Consider the following 19131-nt stretch of genomic DNA (forward strand, 5'->3'; position numbering starts at 1 on the left):
CTGTGGTTCTAACCAACTGGCTATTAATCAGGGTTCCCATGACCCCCTCCTTAGCTTCTATTAATTTGCTAGACCAATTCACAGAACTTAGAGGAACACTTTACTTACATATACTGGTTTATTATAAAAGCATATTACAAAGGATACAGATGAAGCGATGCATAGGGCGAGGCATATGGGAAGGGCACAGAGCTTCCATGCACTCTCTGGGGCACCGTCATCCAGGAACCTCTCATGTCCACCTATCCAGAGGCTCCCCAAACCCAGTCATTTGGGTTTTTATGGAAGCTTCATTACTTAGACATGATTAATTAAACCAGTGACCGCTGGTGGTCATCAGCTCATCTGCCTTCTCCTCTCCCCAGAGGTTGGACATTGGGGAGAGGTTGAAGGTCCCAACCCTCTAATCCTGCCTGGGTCTTTCAAGTGACCAGCCCCCATGCTGAAGTTACTTAGGGGCTGCCAGCCATCAGTCAGCTCCTTAGCATATAAAAAGACACTAGTCATTTTGGAGATTTCAAGGATTATAGGAGTCATATGCCACAGGAGACACGGATGAAGGCCAAATATGTATTTTACAATATCATACTGGCCATGTCAGAGTTCTGCAACACTGGTATTCCTACAATTAACATGCTGCCTCCCTGAGATTTCAAGGGTAGCTTTGCTTGTAAGCTATTTTGTCATCTAGGCTCGCTTCAGAACCTAACCCACACCTCAAGTCATACTCCATCCTCCCTCCCCCCACCCTATATAACTCCACTTCAAGACCAAATTAAAAACAAAATAAAACAAAAAAACGCAGTCCCAGTTACTCAGGAGGCTGAGACTGGAGGATTGCTTGAGCCTAGGAGTTCAAGGCCAGCCTGGGCAACATAAGGAGATACCCATTTCCCTTTAAAAAAAAAAAAAAAAAGAGCTTTGCATTACAATAACCAGACAAGGCCAACTAAGATTTTTTTTTTTTTTTTTTTTTTTTTGGCGCAGTGGCTCTCGCCTGTAACCCTAGCACTCTGGGAGACTGAGGCAGGTGGATCACCTGAGGTCAGGAGTTCGAGACCAGCCTGACCAACATGGTGAAACTCCGTCTCTACTAAAAATATGAAAATTAGCCAGGCGTAGTAGCACATGCCTGTAATCCCAGCTACTCGGGAGGCTGAGGAAGGAGAGTTGCTTGAACCCAGGAGGCGGAGGTTGTAGTGAGCCAAGATCGCGCCACTGCACTCCAGCCTGCGCGAAGTGAGCGAGACTCCATCTCAAAGAAAAAAAATTTTTGAAGCAAATATTTACCGAGAACCTATTATGTGCAAGATACAATGCTATGTACTAAACAGGCAACTGAGGAACTTACACTCATTCAGTAAAAGACATAAGGTTGGCACACAGCAATTTAAGGAAAAGTAAAACTAGGTTACAGGCCATAAGAGGCACTAAGCAGTTCAGAAAGGAAGACTAGAATAAGCATTGGGGAAGCTTAATTTTCATAATGGCTGTGACGATGCACAGTGAAAAGTGGTGGAAATTTTAGGTATATGAAGAATAACCATCTTTAACTTGGAAATCACACAAATTTCACATTCCAAATTTCAGAATACAGGGGGATTTTCATTTCTTGAAGTAGTGGGCTAGGTAATTGAAACCAATTCTCCACCTCTGCACTAAATATGCTGGAAATTTGTCAAAAATAATTTTTTTTTTTTGAGATAGGGTCTCGCTCTGTCACACAGGCTAGAGTGCAGTGGCATGATCTCAGCTCATTGCAACCTCCACCTCCCAGATTCAAGCGATTCTCCTACCTCTGCCTCCCGAATAGCTGGGATTGCAGGTGCCCGCCACCATGACTGGCTAATTTTTGTATTTTTAGTAGAGACAGGGTTTCACCATGTTGGCCAGGCTGGTCTCAAACTCCGGACTACAAGTGATCTGCCCACCTCGGCCTACCAAAGTGCTGGGATTACAAGTGTAAGCTACCACGCCCAGCCAAAAATATTAATTCTTAAATAGAAAAGCTAACAAGATAGTAAAGAATTTGGACACAATCTAGAAGGTGAAAACCAGAAATTAAGCCCAATATTCAAAATGGATTTCATCCTGAGGATTTCTCTGACCTAAAAGCTAAAGTTTCAGTGCCTTTATGAGATAACAGAAACAAGTTCAAGCCAGGAGCCCATCCAGGGAGTGGAGTCTGACAACTACCTCCCTCTCCATCTTAATCTGGTGCCCAAAAGAACTACAGCTTCAAAGTAAAGGTGAACTGGGAAGTAAAACAGCAGGAATAATGGACAACAGAAACAGACTCCCCCAAAGGGAATTCAGACAGTGGAATTAAACATAGAGATTATAAAAACAACTATACTTTCCATGTTTAAAGAAATAAAATTAAGCCTCAAAATAGTAAGAAATAAAAAACTGTAAAAGTGTCACAAACCAAACAGAACTTCAGAAACTAAAAATTGCAATATATGATTTAAGATTTCAGAGGCCGAGTTTAATTTATTCTGGAGAATAAATTATCCAGAATGTACTACGAAAGAACAGAGTAAAAGACATAGGGAAGAGAGTGAAAAGGTTTAGTTAAATCGATAAAAAAGAGAGACAATGGGAAGAAGCAATATATGCATATAAAATGGCTGAGAATTTTACAGAATTAATGAAAGACACTAATCCACAGATTCAAGAAGTCTAATAAATACCAAACAAATTGAACAAAAACAAACCCATAGTTCCATAGAGCATAGTGGAAATACAGAAAACCAAACACAAAACAATCTTTTTTTTAAACTTGTCGATACTTGATTTTAGACAAAACAATCTTAACAACATATTCTATAGTAAAGAGTGAAACATAATATTTAAGAATGAAGACAAAGTATGTTCAAAAGGTGACTAATGGTGAACACGTTGAAAATGCTTAATTTAGCTGCCATAAAGGCATAATTACACTATGACTGACCCTGTACTTACATTGCACTTGTTACTTGATTTACCACATACGTGGTTTTCAATAGCTAAAGCAGCAGCTTGATTCTAACCAAGCATCACGATTCTTGGAAGATGAAAGTGAAGACTGATAATCAACTAAATGGTTTTGACACAATTATTCCTTTCTTATATCATGAAGCACTTCCCCACAGGGTAAGGACATGAAGACTTCAGTTGAGAAAGATAATCGGGCAGCCTCTACTTTCAGACCCTTACAAATTGTTCGCAGGTCATCTAACTAAAAGACTGTAAAAGCTGCTGTTGGCTCAATACTTTGTATCAAAAAGGAGTCTACCCACTGATTCCCTTCAAATATTTCAGAAGGGTGCCTTCCATTTTATGGTGTCCCTGTGGACACATGAATACACCAAATAACTGATGAATCGACAAATCTTATGTCACAGGTGGTAGGCAAGAGGTCATCGGGAATTCCGATCACCAGGCTCGCATCTGGCTTCTTGGGTCCCACTCCTGAACTAACCAGTCGGACTACCCGAGCGTGCGGGAGTCTGAGAAACCGCATTTTAAAAGGGCCCCAGGAGATCTTGTTTTCCACTAACATTAAAGAACCACGACTACGAACAAACAGGTCTCCCCCTTTCCTCTGTGTGGACTGACAGTCACAAGGACCACCAACTCTCAAGCATGACGCTTCAACTCTCTTTGTTCCTTAAGTTTTCTGCAAAACGGGCCAGCTGGCTTGTTTTCCGTAATAGAAAATTTGCTTGGCACAGCAACTGGTACATGGCACACAATAAATGTGCTTCCTATCCTGCACTGCCATTCTGGGATTCAACCATTTCCAACCAGACGCCGCACATCGGAGTGAGTAACCTGGACCTGTTCCAAGACCTCTGGAACGGAGCCTGCTACTCACTTGAAGCTTGGGTGGCCCTACCTAGCAGAAAATTGGGGAAATCCCATTAAACGCCCGGCAGTGTTGGGCCCGCCTGAAAGGGTCCTCGCCGCGACCCAGATGCCTTCCCGCGGGCACCCTCAGCTCCCCTCAGGCTGGGCCCGCAAGCCCCAGGCTTCGGCTACTCCGGACAAGGAGTGGGTGCGCGGACTGAGAACAGGCCTGGCCCTAACCCTAACAGCAGCCGCAGCTCATCTCTTCCGTAAGGAAGCTGGAACCCAGGTGTCGCCGCCAGGCCAGGACCGAGGCCGCACTCACCTACCGGCGCGCGGGAGGCGAGACGACCTCACCTCGGCGGCGCCCACCCCAAACCGCCACCGCAGAGCCGCTCGCTCTTAAAAAAGAAAAAAAAAATGAAAGGAAGAAAGAAAGAAACAGAGGAAGGAAGGAATGAAAGAAAGAAAAAAAAAAAAGAAAATAGCCTTTGCTTTTGTATTTCTTTTGACCCTTCAGGGCTTCCTGTTCCTCACCGCCACAATAGAGTCCCGCCCCACTTCCGGCGACGTAACCCAATCCGCGGAGCTCTTCCTCCCCGGGAGCCCGATGGAAATCCGGTACCCTGAAAACGAGCCGGAGAGACTTGATTGGGCCATTCACGCCTCAGGATGAGGATTGGCCAGTCTGCGCCTGGAGGGCGGGCCGGTCCCTCTGATCACGTGACACGATTTTTGAAAGGTGATTGGCTATCAAGGAGAGGGATTGCCACCGAGGAAGGGGCGTTTCCTAGGGGACTGAGGGAGGGCTGGGGCGGTACGAAGCGGGGGTGGGCTCTGCGCGTAATGGCAGCGCCGTGGCCTCGCGTCCATCTTTACCGTTCTCTCGGACCTGTCACAAAGGAGTCGCGCCGCCGCCGCCGCCCCCTCCCTCCGGTGGGCCCGGGAGGTAGAGAAAGTCAGTGCCACAGCCCGACCGCGCTGCTCTGAGAAGCCCCCTGGGCACGCGGAACGGGAGGAATCCTGAGGGTTGGGGACGTCTGTGAGGGAGGGGAAGAGCCGCTCGAGCCTGGGGCGGGCGGACCGGACTGGGGCCGGGGTAGGCTCTGGAAAGGGCCCGGGAGAGAGGTGGTGTTGGTCAGAACCTGAGAAACAGCCGAGAGGTTTTCCACCGAGGCCCGCGCTTGAGGGATCTGAAGAGGTTCCTAGAAGAGGGTGTTCCCTCTTTCGGGGGTCCTCACCAGAAGAGGTTCTTGGGGGTCGCCCTTCTGAGGAGGCTGCGGCTAACAGGGCCCAGGTGAGAGGCAGCTATCTATCCCCTGGGGTGGCTCCTGGTACCGATGGGGTCCTGACCTACTCAGGGGTGCCCTGGATAGAAAGGGTAGATGAAGGGACGCTTTAGGAGGGTTCTTTTTGTGGAGTTTACGGTCTAGGTGGCACGGGTGAGGCATACCTCCCCGGGGAGATTTAGAAACGCCTTGGGATAGAAAGAGAATGGGGCTAGGAGGCAGGAGCTAGAACTAGCGGAATGTCCTACTACGGAAGCCGGAGCTGAAAATTGGGTAAGGACCTTGGGGAGAGGGGATTTCTGGGCGGTGATGGGAAGAAGACACCTCCATCCATAGGAAAGCCAGAGTGGGGAGTAGTGAAAGGGAAACGGGAATTATTCCCTCTCTGTAGATCGACCAGGTGTCCCAGACACAGGATCCAACTGCTTCCGGGCTTATTGCCCGAGTGGGGTGGGGAGAGTCTATCCCACCAACACCCCTTGCGTGAGTCCAAATTAGGCATTTGTCTCTCCTGCTGCCTCACTTTCCCCGTGTTTGGGGAGGGAAACCTACTGAGACCGAGACGGTCGGCTGAGACTCCGAGGTCCTGTCTTGTATAGTTCTCTGAGAGAGGTTGCTCCCCCTGGAGTGTTGTACTTTGAACTTTGAAGGGTTAGAAGTGTCTGTTATTGACTGAGTAGAATCCCGCAGTTTTCCAGGCCCTTCACCTACCATCTGTTCTTGCTTAGTGGAGTGACTTAACCTCCTTAAGTCTCTTCTGTAAAATAACCAGCGCAGTATGTGAAAGTACAAACTACAAGCTGCGTGAACGTAAGTTACTGTGATTCTACCACCAAACGGGTTGCTGTTGAGGAATAAAAGTGAAGGCACTTTCTAAAATGTAAAGTAGTATGTAGAGGTAAGGGGTGAGATTAATACAGTCGTTGTCTGTCACCTGCGGAGTGCTGGGAGCCATATTGTACTGAAAGCTTCAAGGTTCACAGCTTCTTAGGTTATATTAAGATCTAAACCCATGGTTTCAAACCCTGCTTAGACGGGAATGGTGGGATTTCCAGCTTTTGCTCTCAGAGTTTTCATTTACTTTGAACTTCTTATGGTGCTGGCAGGAGTTACCACTGTAATATCTTTTCCTTCAGGAATTTTTTTCCCCTAACAGCTGAAATTTTCCTCTAAGTAATTTGATCTCAACATTGTAAACCTCCTCCCCCTTTTGCATATATATATGCGTGGCTTTTGGATGTCTACAGGCAGTGAATATCATACTTTCTCCCTCAGTTGTGATTTGTAAAGACTGCCTTTTTTCCTCCACGAATACTATGCGTTGTTGTGGTAGCCCTAGACTATAGATTATGAGGCATGTTGGAAGTTGCTTTTAAATTTCTCTTGCACAGTGGTTCTCTTTATTTTTCCCCTTATGTGGACTTTGCATTTCCTGGGATGGTATCTTGCTTTGTAGATCCCTCTATGAGATTGTAAGAGACTTGTGTCCCTGTATGACATTTTACTAGTGTTTGGTTCGTCGTACTTGTTAGATATGGTTTTCCAAATATCGGGCAATTTATATGGGATTTTTTCCGAAGTAATTTAGTTGTGTTTTTGTTTTTTTGTTTGTTTGTTTTTTGAGACGGAGTTTGGTTCTTGTTGCCCAGGCTGGAGTGCAGTGGCGCTATCTCGGCTCACTGCAACCTCCGCCTCCTGGGTTCAAGCGATTCTCCTGCCTCAGCCTCCGGAGTAGCTGGGATTACAGGCATGTACCACCACGCCCAGCTAATTTTGTATTTTTAGTAGAGACCAGGTTTCTCCGTGTTGGTCAGGCTGGTGTCGAACTCCCGACGTCCGGTAATCCACCTGCCTCGGCCTCCCAAAGTGCCGGGATTACAGGCGTGAGCCACTGTGTCCGCCTTTCGAAGTAATTTTTGTACTGCTCTGAATTTTCTGTTTTTGTGATCCTATATTCTGTGGATCTTTTTAAAAACTATAACTGGTGATTGTGAGTTATTTGATCTCCCAGGATGCATGTTGCCCTAACCTACTATTTAATGTCTTTCTGTGTTATGCTTTTTTCTGTACTCAGTGACTTTTTTTTTTTTTTTTTTTTGAGACCGAGTTTCCCTCTTGCTCCTCAGGCTGGAGTGCAATGGCGCGATCTCAGCTCACTGCAACCTCCGCCTCCCGGGTTCAAGCGATTCTTCTGCCTCAGCCTCCCAAGTAACTGGGATTACAGGCAAGCACCACCCATGCCCGGCTAATTTTTGTATTTTTAGTAGAGAGGGAGTTTCACCGTGTTGGTCAGGCTGGTCTTGAGCTCCTGAGCTCAAAGTGATCTGCCCACCTTGGCCTCCCAAAGTGCTGGGATTACAGGCATGAGCTACTGTGCCTGGCCCTCAGTGATTATTTTCAAGTTATTGATTATAGGAGGTATCCCAGCATACTCTATGTGGGCTTCTGCTTTTGTCAGCAAAATAACTTTTCATTTAGCAAGTATCAAAGGGAAATAAAAACTTAGCATTTTGTATAATAGTGTGTTAATCTGTAGTGAATCAGGTAAAAACAACAAATCTGAGTTATGTAGCACTGTGGGGCCTGGAGGCTAAAAAAAAAAAAAAAAGTGTGTTTTGGCAAGAGTTTAACAAACAATTATTCTGTATTTCTTTTTTTCTGTTTTTTCTTTTTCTTTTCTTTTTTTTTTTTTTTTTGAGACAGGGTCTCATGCTGTCTCTCAGGCTAGAGTGCAGTGGTGCAATCACGGCTCACAGGCTCACAGAAGCCTCTACCTCCCAGGCTCAGGTGATCCTCCCATCTCAGCCTGCCAAGTAGCTGGGACTACAGGTGCGAGCCACCACACCTGGCCAGTTTTTGCACTTTTTTTAAGACAGGGTTACGCCATGTTGCCCAGGCTGGTCTCAAACTCCTGGGCACAAGCCATCCACCCACCTTGGCCTCCCAAGGTGCTAGGATTATAAGTGTGAGCCACCATGTCTGGCCTTGTGAGCTTAATTTAGTCTATTGAGAATTGTATGTGCTTTCCTTAACAATGAAGTAATTTGTTCTAATGAAGTGGGAAATCCCTTTGCATCTTTTTAAATACAGCTTTCTTTCACACTCTATATAGTTTGGAGAAAATGTTAGGAATTCTTGAAGGTGGTAATCACTATTACACTACTTAAGATTGGAAGTTATGGCTGGGCATGGTGGCTCACACCTATAATCACAACACTTTGGGTGGCCAAGGCGGGAGGATCACTTGAGCCCAGGAGTTCAAGACCAGCCTGGGCAACATGGCAAAACCCCATCTCTACAAAAAAATACAAAAATTAGCCCAGCGTGGTGGCACATGCAGATAGTCCCAGCTACTTGGGAGGCTGAGGTGGTAGAATCTCTTGAGCCTGGGAGGTTGAAGATGCAGTGAGCCACTGCACTCCAGCCTGGGTGACAGAGCAACACCCTGTCTCAAATAAATAAATAGGAAATGTTCTGTATTTTTTAGTAGGATACTTGTAAAGTGGGGTGTGATAGTCTCAGGATTGCAAAATAAGTGGAAAGTCAGTAGTCACCATAAATGGGAAACACAGTGGAACCAGCAATCTATTTCAAAAGAATTATTTGGGGATAATAAACTATGGATTTAGCTTCTCTTCAAGCTTTTGGCATTTTCAAGGCAGTTATCATTGAATTTGGGTAGTTTTTTCCCTGATATTCAAATTAGAAAATTGAAAAGCAGAATAATCACGAAGTAGTAAATGCCGTAACTTGGGCAACAGCCTTTTGGAGGGGACTTTTACAACTTTTGGAAGTGCAAAGGAGTGAATATTTCCCTTTGGTTTATCATTCAGTAAGTCAGCTTTTGAAATCCTTTTCTTGCCAACCTTTGTGAGTAGAGAAAACATACAAATGTGTCCATTCCAAAAGGGAGTGGTTGCTGGTTAAATATGTAAAAGCAGTAACTTTAGATAAATGTGTGGTATATACAAGGTTAAATCAGGAAAAGTTATCTTATAAATAATGGTGGCCTCTTAGAGAACATTCCGCTTTGTTTCTGAGCTTTTGAAAACTGAGAATACATTTGAAATAGTAAGGAATTTATGTACTCCTTAAATTTGTTAAGGAATGAACTCTGCACATAGCTTTCTTGTTGCTTGAAATTATAGTTTCCAGGCGTAATTTCATAGGTCCTATGTACCTCAAATAGAAGGTTTGAAATACCTTACTCAGCAAGTATATTACCTCATAGTTTAATGTTCAGTGTTAGTTTTTTCTTACCCCTCTACCTCCTGAAGAATTGTTTTCGCTCTTGTGTTCCCTTAATGCAGTGATTCTCAAGATGTGATTCCTGCCCAATCCCTCCACATGGGAAATATAGCACTGTTTTTTTTTTTTTTTAAGTTTTTATTGCTTCATAGTTGTTCATACTTAGGTATGCCTAAGGGCTACTTATTAATAACCTACCAAGTGAATTACTAAGGATTACTAAAACATGGTATTCATAACCTAAAACTAGAACAATATTGGAGTTTACTGTGGTCTCTTAATACTTTTTTCGCCCAGGAAGTCTGTCCTGGGAAACCTGGCACCAGTACAAGCTTCTCACATGTCATATGCAGAATGGGGATTCCTGCAGTATTCAGGAAGTGTGCTTAGTTTGGGGTGCATCATCTGTATTGTCTCAAAATGATCTCAGTTTTCATCATGATTCGTCTTTTTTTATTAGAATTTTTATTTAGCTTCATCTTTATCAATTTAATTTATAGGTTTTTTGTTTACTTTTCATTGTGTGGGCGGGAATATTTATGCCAACAATATTTTGGCTTATAATGTAAGACATAAATGTGTTACAATGCAAAGATAGATTCTCTAGTCCCCTTTTGCTATTGCTGATTTGTATAGTCACCTAAAAACTTGCTCACACAGAGGTACTTCAGTGTTACCAAAGTTCCTTTTCCACTGGAAAACTGATGGAACAAGAGGCCTCCTTCTAGTAGATGCTTTATCTGTAGTCTTTGGGTAGGGAGCTAAGTTTGTCCCTAACCCCAGCTCCCTTTGTCAGGAGCATGAGGGACCTTTTTCCGTCTTTCCTCACTGCCTGCCATATAAGCATTGGATATACAGTTATTGAATGGTGTTGTCTCAGTTTTTCAAAATGGTAAATATTTTGGAGAGACTTTATGTTACAGATTTTAGAATAAATTCACCTAAGATATTTATTGAATACATATTAGGGTCTAATAAGTATCCAAATGAGTATGCAGTATGAGTGTTTTAGACATCATTTAAAGTAGCCATCATTAAGGAAAATGTTGATATTCATGCTGCTTATATATTTTATTTGCTTTTCTTAAGAGCAAAGAGTTTTCTATAATAGAAAAATCCTTTTCCTTCAGATTTGTGTATATTTGAATAACATATAATCTCCTATTATTTGGCCTCCTGGGGGGAAAACCACAAGTACTATGGAATATTACATTTGTTTTTCTTCCCTGTACTGTAACCGTCATAAGCATTTACCTCAATTCTTCCTTAGTATTTTTTGGGAGTCCAAGGCAAATTTTTCAATCCTTAAGATTTCGGGCAGGGATTATTTACTTCCCCTTTTTTACTATTATTTGCTTCCGGAAATTCCTTACTCTATCCTAGGCCTAAATTTTATTTTTTAATAAATTCTTTGAATGCTGAAAGGATTTGTCTTTTCTCCTTTGTACCGTTTTAGGTCAGGACTATATTCTGTAATTCTTTCTGACTACAGATGCACTGCTACTAGGTTAAAAAAGCTCTCAACTTTTTAGACGAAGGTTTTTCCAGAGACTCTTTTTTTTTTTTTTTTTTTTTTTTTTTTTTAAGGTCTCACTCTGTCTCCTAGGCTGAAGTGCAGTGGTGCGATCATGGTTTACTGCAGCCTCGACCTCCCCGGCTCAGGCGATCCTCCCACCCCTCACTCCCACTGCCCTTCCCAGTAGCTGGACTATAGGGTCCAAGCCGCCACTCTGGCTAATTTGTGTATTTTTTGTAGAAACAGGGTTTCGCCATGTTGCCCAGGCTGGTCTCAAATTCTTGGGCTCAAGCTGTCTGCCTGCCTTGGCCTCCCAGAGTGTTGGGATTACAGGTGTGAGCCACCATGCACTGCTCAGATAGTCTTCCAACCAGAAAAAAATATCTACTTTCAAAGGTGTGCTTTCTTAAAGATCCTCAGTGCATAAGGGAAATGTCAGAATCATCCAGTGCTTTTCCCAGACTTCTTGACAGTTACAATTCAGGGGTTAATGGTACTCTGTGTGACTTAAACCTACGGTTAGATAGCTTTGGACATCTGGGAGGCAAGTAAAAACGCCTCATCAAGACAACCTTTCTTTTTGTGGGAAAAGTAAAATTCCAACCAAATATTTCACAATCTACCCCCTTCTTACCTTCCCCAATGAAATACCAGAGGCTTTAGAGTCTAAAGACAGAAACACTCTTGTTGAAACATCTTTAGGTAGTTTCTGTTTCAGCTGGCAAGTGTAATCTTCATGCATTACCAAATCAGTATTGTTGACTTGAGAGTTTTCCCTATTTAAACACAATCTTCAGTAAGAAGATTGTGGTCTTTGGAGTGTTCTGCAGGCTTTTTTTTTTTTTTTTTTTTTCTTTGGAGACAGAGTCTTGCTCTGTCACCCAGGCTTGAGGGTATGATCTCGGCTCACTGCAACCTCCACCTTCTGGATTCAAGTGATCTTCCCACCTCAGCCTCCCAAGTAGCTGGAATTACAGGCACACGCCACTGTGCCTGGCTAATTTTTGTATTTTTTAAAGCAAATATGTTTCTAGATAATGTTCTCTATCTTGATAGGGTTTGAGTCACAGGTATATGCATTTGATAAAACTCAGCACGTTACTGTGCTTAAGATTTGCACATTTCAGCCAGGTGCGGTGGCTCACGCGTGTAATCCCAGCACTTTGGGAGGCCAAGGTGGACAGATCATTTGAGGTCAGGAGTTTGAGACCAGCCTAGCCCACATGGTGAAACCCCTTCTCTACTGAAAACACAAACATTAGCTGGGTGTGGTGGCATGTGCCAATAATCCCAGCTACTCAGGAGGCTGAGGCAGGAGAATTACTTGAACCCGGGAGACAGAGGTTGTGGTAAACTGGGATCACACCAGTGCACTCCATCCTGGGCAACAGAATGAGATTCCGTTTAAAAAAAAAAAAGATTTGCACATTTCAGTGTATGTAAATTCGACTCCTAAAAACTTGAAGTTTATTGAAGTCTAATTAGTGATATGCATGCTGAATTATTTAAGAGAAAGTATACTGATGCCTATAGTTTACTTTGAAATATGTAAAAAAAAACTGTATGGATTAATGATGGATAAGAGATGGATAGTGATAAAGCAAGTTTAGTAAAATGTTAGTAGTAGAATCTAGGTGGTGGGTATATAGTTCACAGTTTACAGTGAACTCTAATTCAGTTTTCTGTATGTTTGGAAAATTTCATAATACAATATTGGGAGTGGGGAGTAAATGTGACGATAGAAGCTATCTCTTTAACACACTTAGGGAAAAATCCGAAAACATTTTCTAATGAGAGAACATCATTAAAATTTTCAGGATGTTACACATTTTGCTATTCATGCTATTTGACTTAGCCTTTGTGGGGGAGGGTTGAAAAAAAAGTCACATCCTCTAACACTATTTTGGAATGATAAGGTGAAGATTATAACAATAGTAATTTAGTGCCCAAAGTCTGGTTTTTCTTCTTTATGGTCACTCTTGTAATCAGCTTTTCCTTCCTAGGCAGTGTAATTCTGCAGTCCTATTTTCAAAGAAAAGAAAGTGTTCTTTCTCACTGATCTGTACTATGGCTGAATGCAAGCAAATATTTGAAGAGATGAATCATTGATTCCTGGACCATTTGTCAGAGAGGGTTAGACTAGTTGGCCAGATGTCTCCATGGTGAGCTGTTTATGATGGTAGAGGTCTGTGTTTTATAAAGACAGTGAGTACCAGAACCTTACTGCTTTAACACCAAACTTACCAAGACCGTAAGTTTGATTATTTTTTTTGTCTCAGAGCAGCTTTAAAAAAATATAAAGCGTTAGGTGCTTCATTTGCCCCCAAGAAAAACGAAAAAACATGTAAAATGTAAAAATCTAATAAATAATATAGAAATGGAGAGAATAGTCTTTAGTTTCTTTTTTAAAAAGGCAAGAATCAAAATTAATAATACCACACTTCAGAGAAATAGATTTGCAAAGGAAATATTCGATCATAATTATGCTCTTGCAGCAAAATTGTTATCAAGAGTGTAATATTAGGCTGGGCATGGTGGCTCACGCCTGTAATCCCAGCACTTTGGGAGGCCGAGGTGGGCAGATCACCTGAGATCAGGAGTTCAAGACCAGCCTGGTGAACATGGTGAAACCCCATCTCTACTAAATGTACAAATATTAGCCAGGCGTGGTGGCAGGCACCTGTAATCCCAGCTATTCGGGTGGCCGAGGCAGGAGAATCGCCTGAACCGGGGAGATGGAGGTTGCAGTGAGCCAAGATCACACCATTACACTCCAGTCTGGGCAATGAGAGTGGAACTCCGTCTGAAAAAATAAAAATAAAAAAGTATAATGATATTAAAAGTATTGCCATTTAGGTGGTAAGAAGAGTCCTTCTACTAAGCACTGGCATCCAGTGATAAAAATTATTAAATCAGTTGATGTTTGCCACAGACGTGTATTTAAATTGTGTGACTAGCTTTTTTTTTTTGTCTCAAAGTTGACTTCACCAGCTAATGTTGTCTTTGAAGTTAAGGTAAAGAATATAGGTATTGGCTAGGCACGGTGGCTCACGCCTGTAATCCCAGCACTTTGGGAGGCTGAAGCGGGTGGATCATGAGGTCAGGAGTTCAAGACCAGCCTGGCCAACATATTGAAACCCCATCTTTACTAAAAATACAAAAAATTAGCTGAGCGTGGTGGCACGCGCCTGTAGTCCTGGCTACTCGGGAGGCTGAGGTAGGCGAATCACTTGAACCCAGGAGATAGAGGTTGCAGTGAGCTGAGATCTCACCACTGGACTCCAGCCTGGCGACAGAGTGAGACTTCATCTCAAAAAAAAAAATTATATATATATATATAGGTATTACAGATGTGTTGCCTTTATATAATCTCATCTTACTCATTTTCTATTCCGTTCAGTCTCTTAACCCTTGATGATATCCTTAAGCAGCGAATCATTTAGGTTCATTTTGATGGTTCATAAGATGGACCTCATGGGAAATATATGGAGCCATTTTTTCCTTTGTGTTGATATGTACTGTACATGTCACTTATGGATATAACCATTCTAATGGCTTTTTATGACCTCTCCGAAGGACTGCATTCAAAGATAGTCTCAGTTCATTTTACTGGACAAGGAAATTAACATTTTTGACCCAAGAAGAATTGCCCTTTAGTATTTCAGTTTGCCCCCCTAGTTCAGTCAGTGTGTCCTTCCTGCTGTGCCAGGTTCTGTGGTAGGTTCTATACACAGTGATTTCCAAATGTGGCTGCCATCAGAGTCACTTGGGGAGCTTTTAAGAAAACACAAGCTTGGGCCAGCATCCCAGAAATTCTGATTCTGGCTATTCGTAGTGGGACCAGGGATTTGCATTTTAATAAGTACTCTAAGTGATTCTAATGCCACCTATGGGATGGTCAAGCTACAATCCCTCCCAAGATTCTCTGTCTGAAAATATAGGTAAGTATAGGTTATAGATAAGTAAAAATTACTTCAGTATGGGGTAGTTCTGTAAAAGATAAATTCTTTAGTTTTCTTAGTGCTTTTAACTCAAGTTTTACTCCAGAATCCCTCTCCCCTGGTAATTTAGTTATTTCTGATTAGATATGTGCTCATTTTATAACATCTTGCATTTTTTTGATCCAGTTTAAATGTTAGGCACTGTGCCATGCGTGTTACATGCATTATTTCATTTAATCCCCACAGTGGTACTGTGAGATAAGAACTGTTACTATGTCTGTTTTTTAACATGTGTCAAGAGTCAGGTTAATTAGGATGCGTATCAGTAAATATTGCAGGGCTGGGACTTTCACCTAGTCTGACAACAGAGTGTGTACTGTGCTATGGTGGCTTCTGGTATTGTGTGTAAAATCTGTAAGCTCAGTTTTATTGTCTTAAAGCAGTGGTCCTTGGAAAGTGGGCCACGTAAAGCTTTTTTTGAATGGATGAAACAAAAAATTGTCTAAAGTGTAATTGATTAGCTTTCACCCAGTCTTTTGCCTGCAGTCCATCACTTCTCTGTAAGAAAAAAATACCATGAATGACAGCCATTTCCAGTTTAAAACCTATAGGTTTTCAGTGCCAAATAAATCTGAAAGATCATCTACTTTGTTCATTTATGTGCCCTGTCTGTGGCTGTAGCCCTCAAGAGTACTCTGTGTAGTCATCTCAGAAAGTATTTAGAGGTAACAGCTCTTGTTTTTTCCTTGTACGTTTCATAGGCTTGCCTTTATAAAATGCCTTCCAGCTTCTTCCACCTAATTAACCTCTTCTTTACACTTGGTTTTCACAGCTGGTCTTTTTTATTTAAAAAAAAAAGTCTGGCTTTAAAGTATTTACAGTTTTTTTAAAAGTCTCATTTTCTTCTCTGACAAATTTTATAGTTGACATTTTCTGGGTCATTTAAGGAAAATTGCTCTTTTGGAAGAAACTGACTCAAAACGCACTTTAGTTCTATTTGGAAAAAAACTTACTTTTTGTCTTCTTACCTTCATATTTAGTCAGTTTTTGTTTTTTGTTTTTGTTTTTGTTTTTTTTCCCCAAAGACAGGGTCTAGCTCTGTCACATAGGCTGGAATGCAATGACACCATTAGGGCTCACTGCAACCTCGACTTCCCAGGCTCAGGTGATCTTCCCACCTCAACCTCCTGAGTATCTGGGATCACAGGTGTGCACTACCATGCCCAGCTAATTTCTTAATTTTTTCTGCAGAAACGGGGTCTTGCTACATTACCCAGGCTGGTTTCAGCCTCCTGGGCTCAAGCAATCCTCCCAACTCAGCCTCCCAAAGTGCTGGGGTTACAGGCATGAGCCACCATGCCCATCCTATCAGATTTAGTCAGATTTAAAAAAAGAATCTGCATGTATTGGATATCATCCAATCACCTTAAAATTGTACTAAATGGGCCGGGCACGGTGGCTCACACCTGTAATCCCAGCATTTTGGGAGGCCGAGGCAGGCGGATCACGAGGTCAGGAGATCGAGACGATCCTGACTAACACAGTGAAACCCTGTCTCTACTAAAAATACAAAAATTAGCTGGGCGTGGTGGTGGGTGCCTGTAGTCCCAGCTACTCGGTAGGCTGAGGCAGGAGAATGGCATGAACCTGGGAGGCGGAGCTTGCAGTGAGCTGAGATCACGCCACTGCACTCCAGCCTGGGCGACAGAGCAAGACTCCGTCTCAAAAAAAAAAAAAAAATTGTACTAAATGGAAATCTGCATAGATTATTCTGTATTCAGTGTATAAAAACCTTAGGAAAAAATGATAAAATAAAGTTTAAGAATTTAAGATCCAACAAACCTCTTTTTAACTTCTTTCCTCACAGGCACCCCCAAGATGGTTTCTTCTTAATTATTCCTAAACACTTTTATGTGTTGGCATTAAATTGTAACTTTATAGGATCCCCTATTCTTTTTGCTTTTTTTCCCCCTGAAATTACTGAGCAACAAGATCCCTGTTCTCTCCCCTTCAAGGCTTTGTTTTCTGGAACTTGACATTCTCAAATCATTGCCAGTTATTTTTAGTACGTGATTAGTCTCCCTTCCTCAGGTATGTTTTCCCCAATTTGGATTGAATCTACTGTTTGCATCTTGTTTCCCATCCCACCTTCATACAGATTGTATGGAAAGGCTGTGGGGTATTAGAGCAGCCAGTGGAGTTCCCCTCTGCTGTGGCAGTGTTGACACCACAGAGCATAGTCCTAGGACCCTTACCACTGTGAGGAAGGAGTTTGGAGTTAGCACTTCCCCAGGGGATGACACATTTCCCCAGAAGAGGTCCCATGTCTCTAATCCTGGACTACTCCCTTCTACCATCCCCAAAGTGTTAGTTGGGTTAGCCACAAGTTTTTATAGCATAGTGGTCAAGAAATTATGATAATCCAGAGTATGAATTTCTGTACAGCCTTTAAATGCATGAGGTAGTTATATATATACTGATATAGAAGGTTGTGGTATTAAAAAGAGCAAATCATAGAACAGTATTTATGGCTTCATTCTAGTTAGATTTAAAGAAAAAGCGTCTGGGCGCGGTGGTTGATGCCTGTAATCCCAGCACTTTGGTAGGCCGAGGCAGGCGGATCACGAAGTCAAGAGTTTGAGACCAGCCTGACCAACATGGTGAAGATCTGTCTCTACTAAAAATACAAAATTAGCCAGGCATGGTGGTGTGCGCCTGTAATCCCAGCTACTCAGGAGGCTGAGGCAGGAGAATCACTTGAACGTGGGAGGCAGATGTTGCAGTGAGCCAAGATCGCACCATTGCACTCCAGCCTGGGTGACAGAGTGAGACTCCATCTCAAAAAAAAAAAAAAAAAGAAAAAGCTAGTTTGAAAGTATATAATAATAGATATGGAGGCAAATGTATGAAGCTTTTAAGAGGTTAGTTATCTCTGGGAAAGGCATGGGCTAGGTAGAGCAGAAGAGGAACTTTCACATTCCATAGGCCTGTGCAGCGTTTAGGTTTTAGAAATGAATGTGTATATTTTAAGGTTTCTGGATAAAGATTTTTTTTAATAAAATACAATTTCAAGTAAATATTCCAGTGGCGCAATCATCTGACCTACTGGCCCAGAGCCAGACCTGTCCAAAAACCTTGAATTGTTTACCTCTTTTCACCTGAAATATTCTAACAGCGCCTTATCAGTGAAATTTCTGTGAGAGGACCCAGAGCATAGCTTCTTAAATGTTGCTTTTTCATCTTTCTCAGAAACTAGCATAATTTATAAGATCTGTAGAAATTCATTTCAGGGATCCTTTAAAGAATTATTCCTATTTCTGATTTCTGTTTCCTCTATTCTTTTAAGCATCGAAATCTCTTAGTTATCTACCCTCTAAAGCGAATCATACTCTGATCCCCACAGTAATGGCAATGTTGTTACTTCGACTCTGCTGGTTTAGAATGTGTTCTTTTAAAAAGCTATTTCCAGCTGGTCCTTGCATCATACTCCTACCTATATACTTCAGTCACATCCTTTTCAGTACAACCTCCAAATTTTGAAGACAGCCCGAGTGGTTTGGGGGAACCAAGAACATCTGTGGTATCACTTGGCCCAGCCATTGCTGTCTTAATAGTGAAAACATCTGTTGCCTCTCATTTCCTTTATCCTTTTCTTTCTCCTGTCTTGTTCCATCCCATTCCATTCTTTTCTCTCCCTTCCCTTTGCCTCCTCCCTCTTTATATATATTTTATTACATATGATTATATATATATATATATATATATATCTGAAGACTTTCTGTCTCCATTTTTCTCTTTTTCTTCTATGTTTTCCCTGTAGCAGTAATCAAACTGGGAAAATAAAAAGAATTTGCCATGAATCTGTCTAAAATAATGGAAATAGGCTGGGCACAGTGGCTCACACCTGTAATCCCAGCACTTTGGGAGGCCGAGGTGGGCAGATAGCCTGAGGTCAGGAGTTTGTGGCCAACATGGTGAAACCCCGTCTCTACTAAAAATATAAAAACTGGCTGGGTGTGGTGGCAGCACCTGTAGTCCCAGTTACTCGAGAGGCTGAGGTAGGAGAATTGCTTGAACCCAGGAGGTGGAGGTTGCAGTGAGCTAAGATCATACCACTGCACTCCAGCCTGGGTGATAGAGCGAGACTCCTCAAAAATAAGTAAATAAATAAATAAAATAATGGGAGTAATATTTCTCTTCTAATTCCACTGAATTATAAATTTTGTTTATATTATTCCTGGTCAGTGCTCAAGGTATGAGGAATTAATTGCAACTAGCCAGATGTTGTGTAGAGGCTACACACTAG

At 42.2% G+C, this 19131-nt stretch overlaps 2 protein-coding genes across 14 annotated transcripts in view; one reads left to right on the forward strand and one right to left on the reverse strand.

The window, feature by feature from the left end:
- PSME3IP1 (proteasome activator subunit 3 interacting protein 1) overlaps positions 1-4520 on the reverse strand; it is a 33310-nt gene extending 28790 nt beyond the window's left edge. For 2 of the 8 annotated variants that reach the window (XM_055364316.2, XM_055364321.2), the window contains exon 1: positions 4161-4362. Coding sequence is in view for 1 of the 8 variants with exons in the window: in XM_055364311.2 (XP_055220286.1) it covers positions 4369-4491 (123 nt within the window). In the remaining 7 variants the exon portion in view is untranslated. The other 6 variants (XM_055364311.2, XM_055364323.2, XM_055364319.2 and 3 more) reach the window with 6 other exon arrangements.
- A 53-nt stretch (positions 4521-4573) lies between these two features.
- RSPRY1 (ring finger and SPRY domain containing 1) overlaps positions 4574-19131 on the forward strand; it is a 51194-nt gene continuing 36636 nt past the window's right edge. The window contains exons 1-2 of one of the 6 annotated variants that reach the window (XM_055364310.2): positions 4617-5128; positions 7222-7344. The gene's annotated coding sequence lies outside the window, so the exon portion shown is untranslated. Of the gene's footprint in view, positions 5931-7221; positions 7345-14458; positions 14826-19131 lie in introns of those variants that run through there. The other 5 variants (XM_055364304.2, XM_055364309.2, XM_055364308.2 and 2 more) reach the window with 5 other exon arrangements.

This window comes from Gorilla gorilla, chromosome 18 (genome assembly GCF_029281585.2).
Source record: "Gorilla gorilla gorilla isolate KB3781 chromosome 18, NHGRI_mGorGor1-v2.1_pri, whole genome shotgun sequence".
Lineage (NCBI taxonomy): Eukaryota > Metazoa > Chordata > Mammalia > Primates > Hominidae > Gorilla > Gorilla gorilla.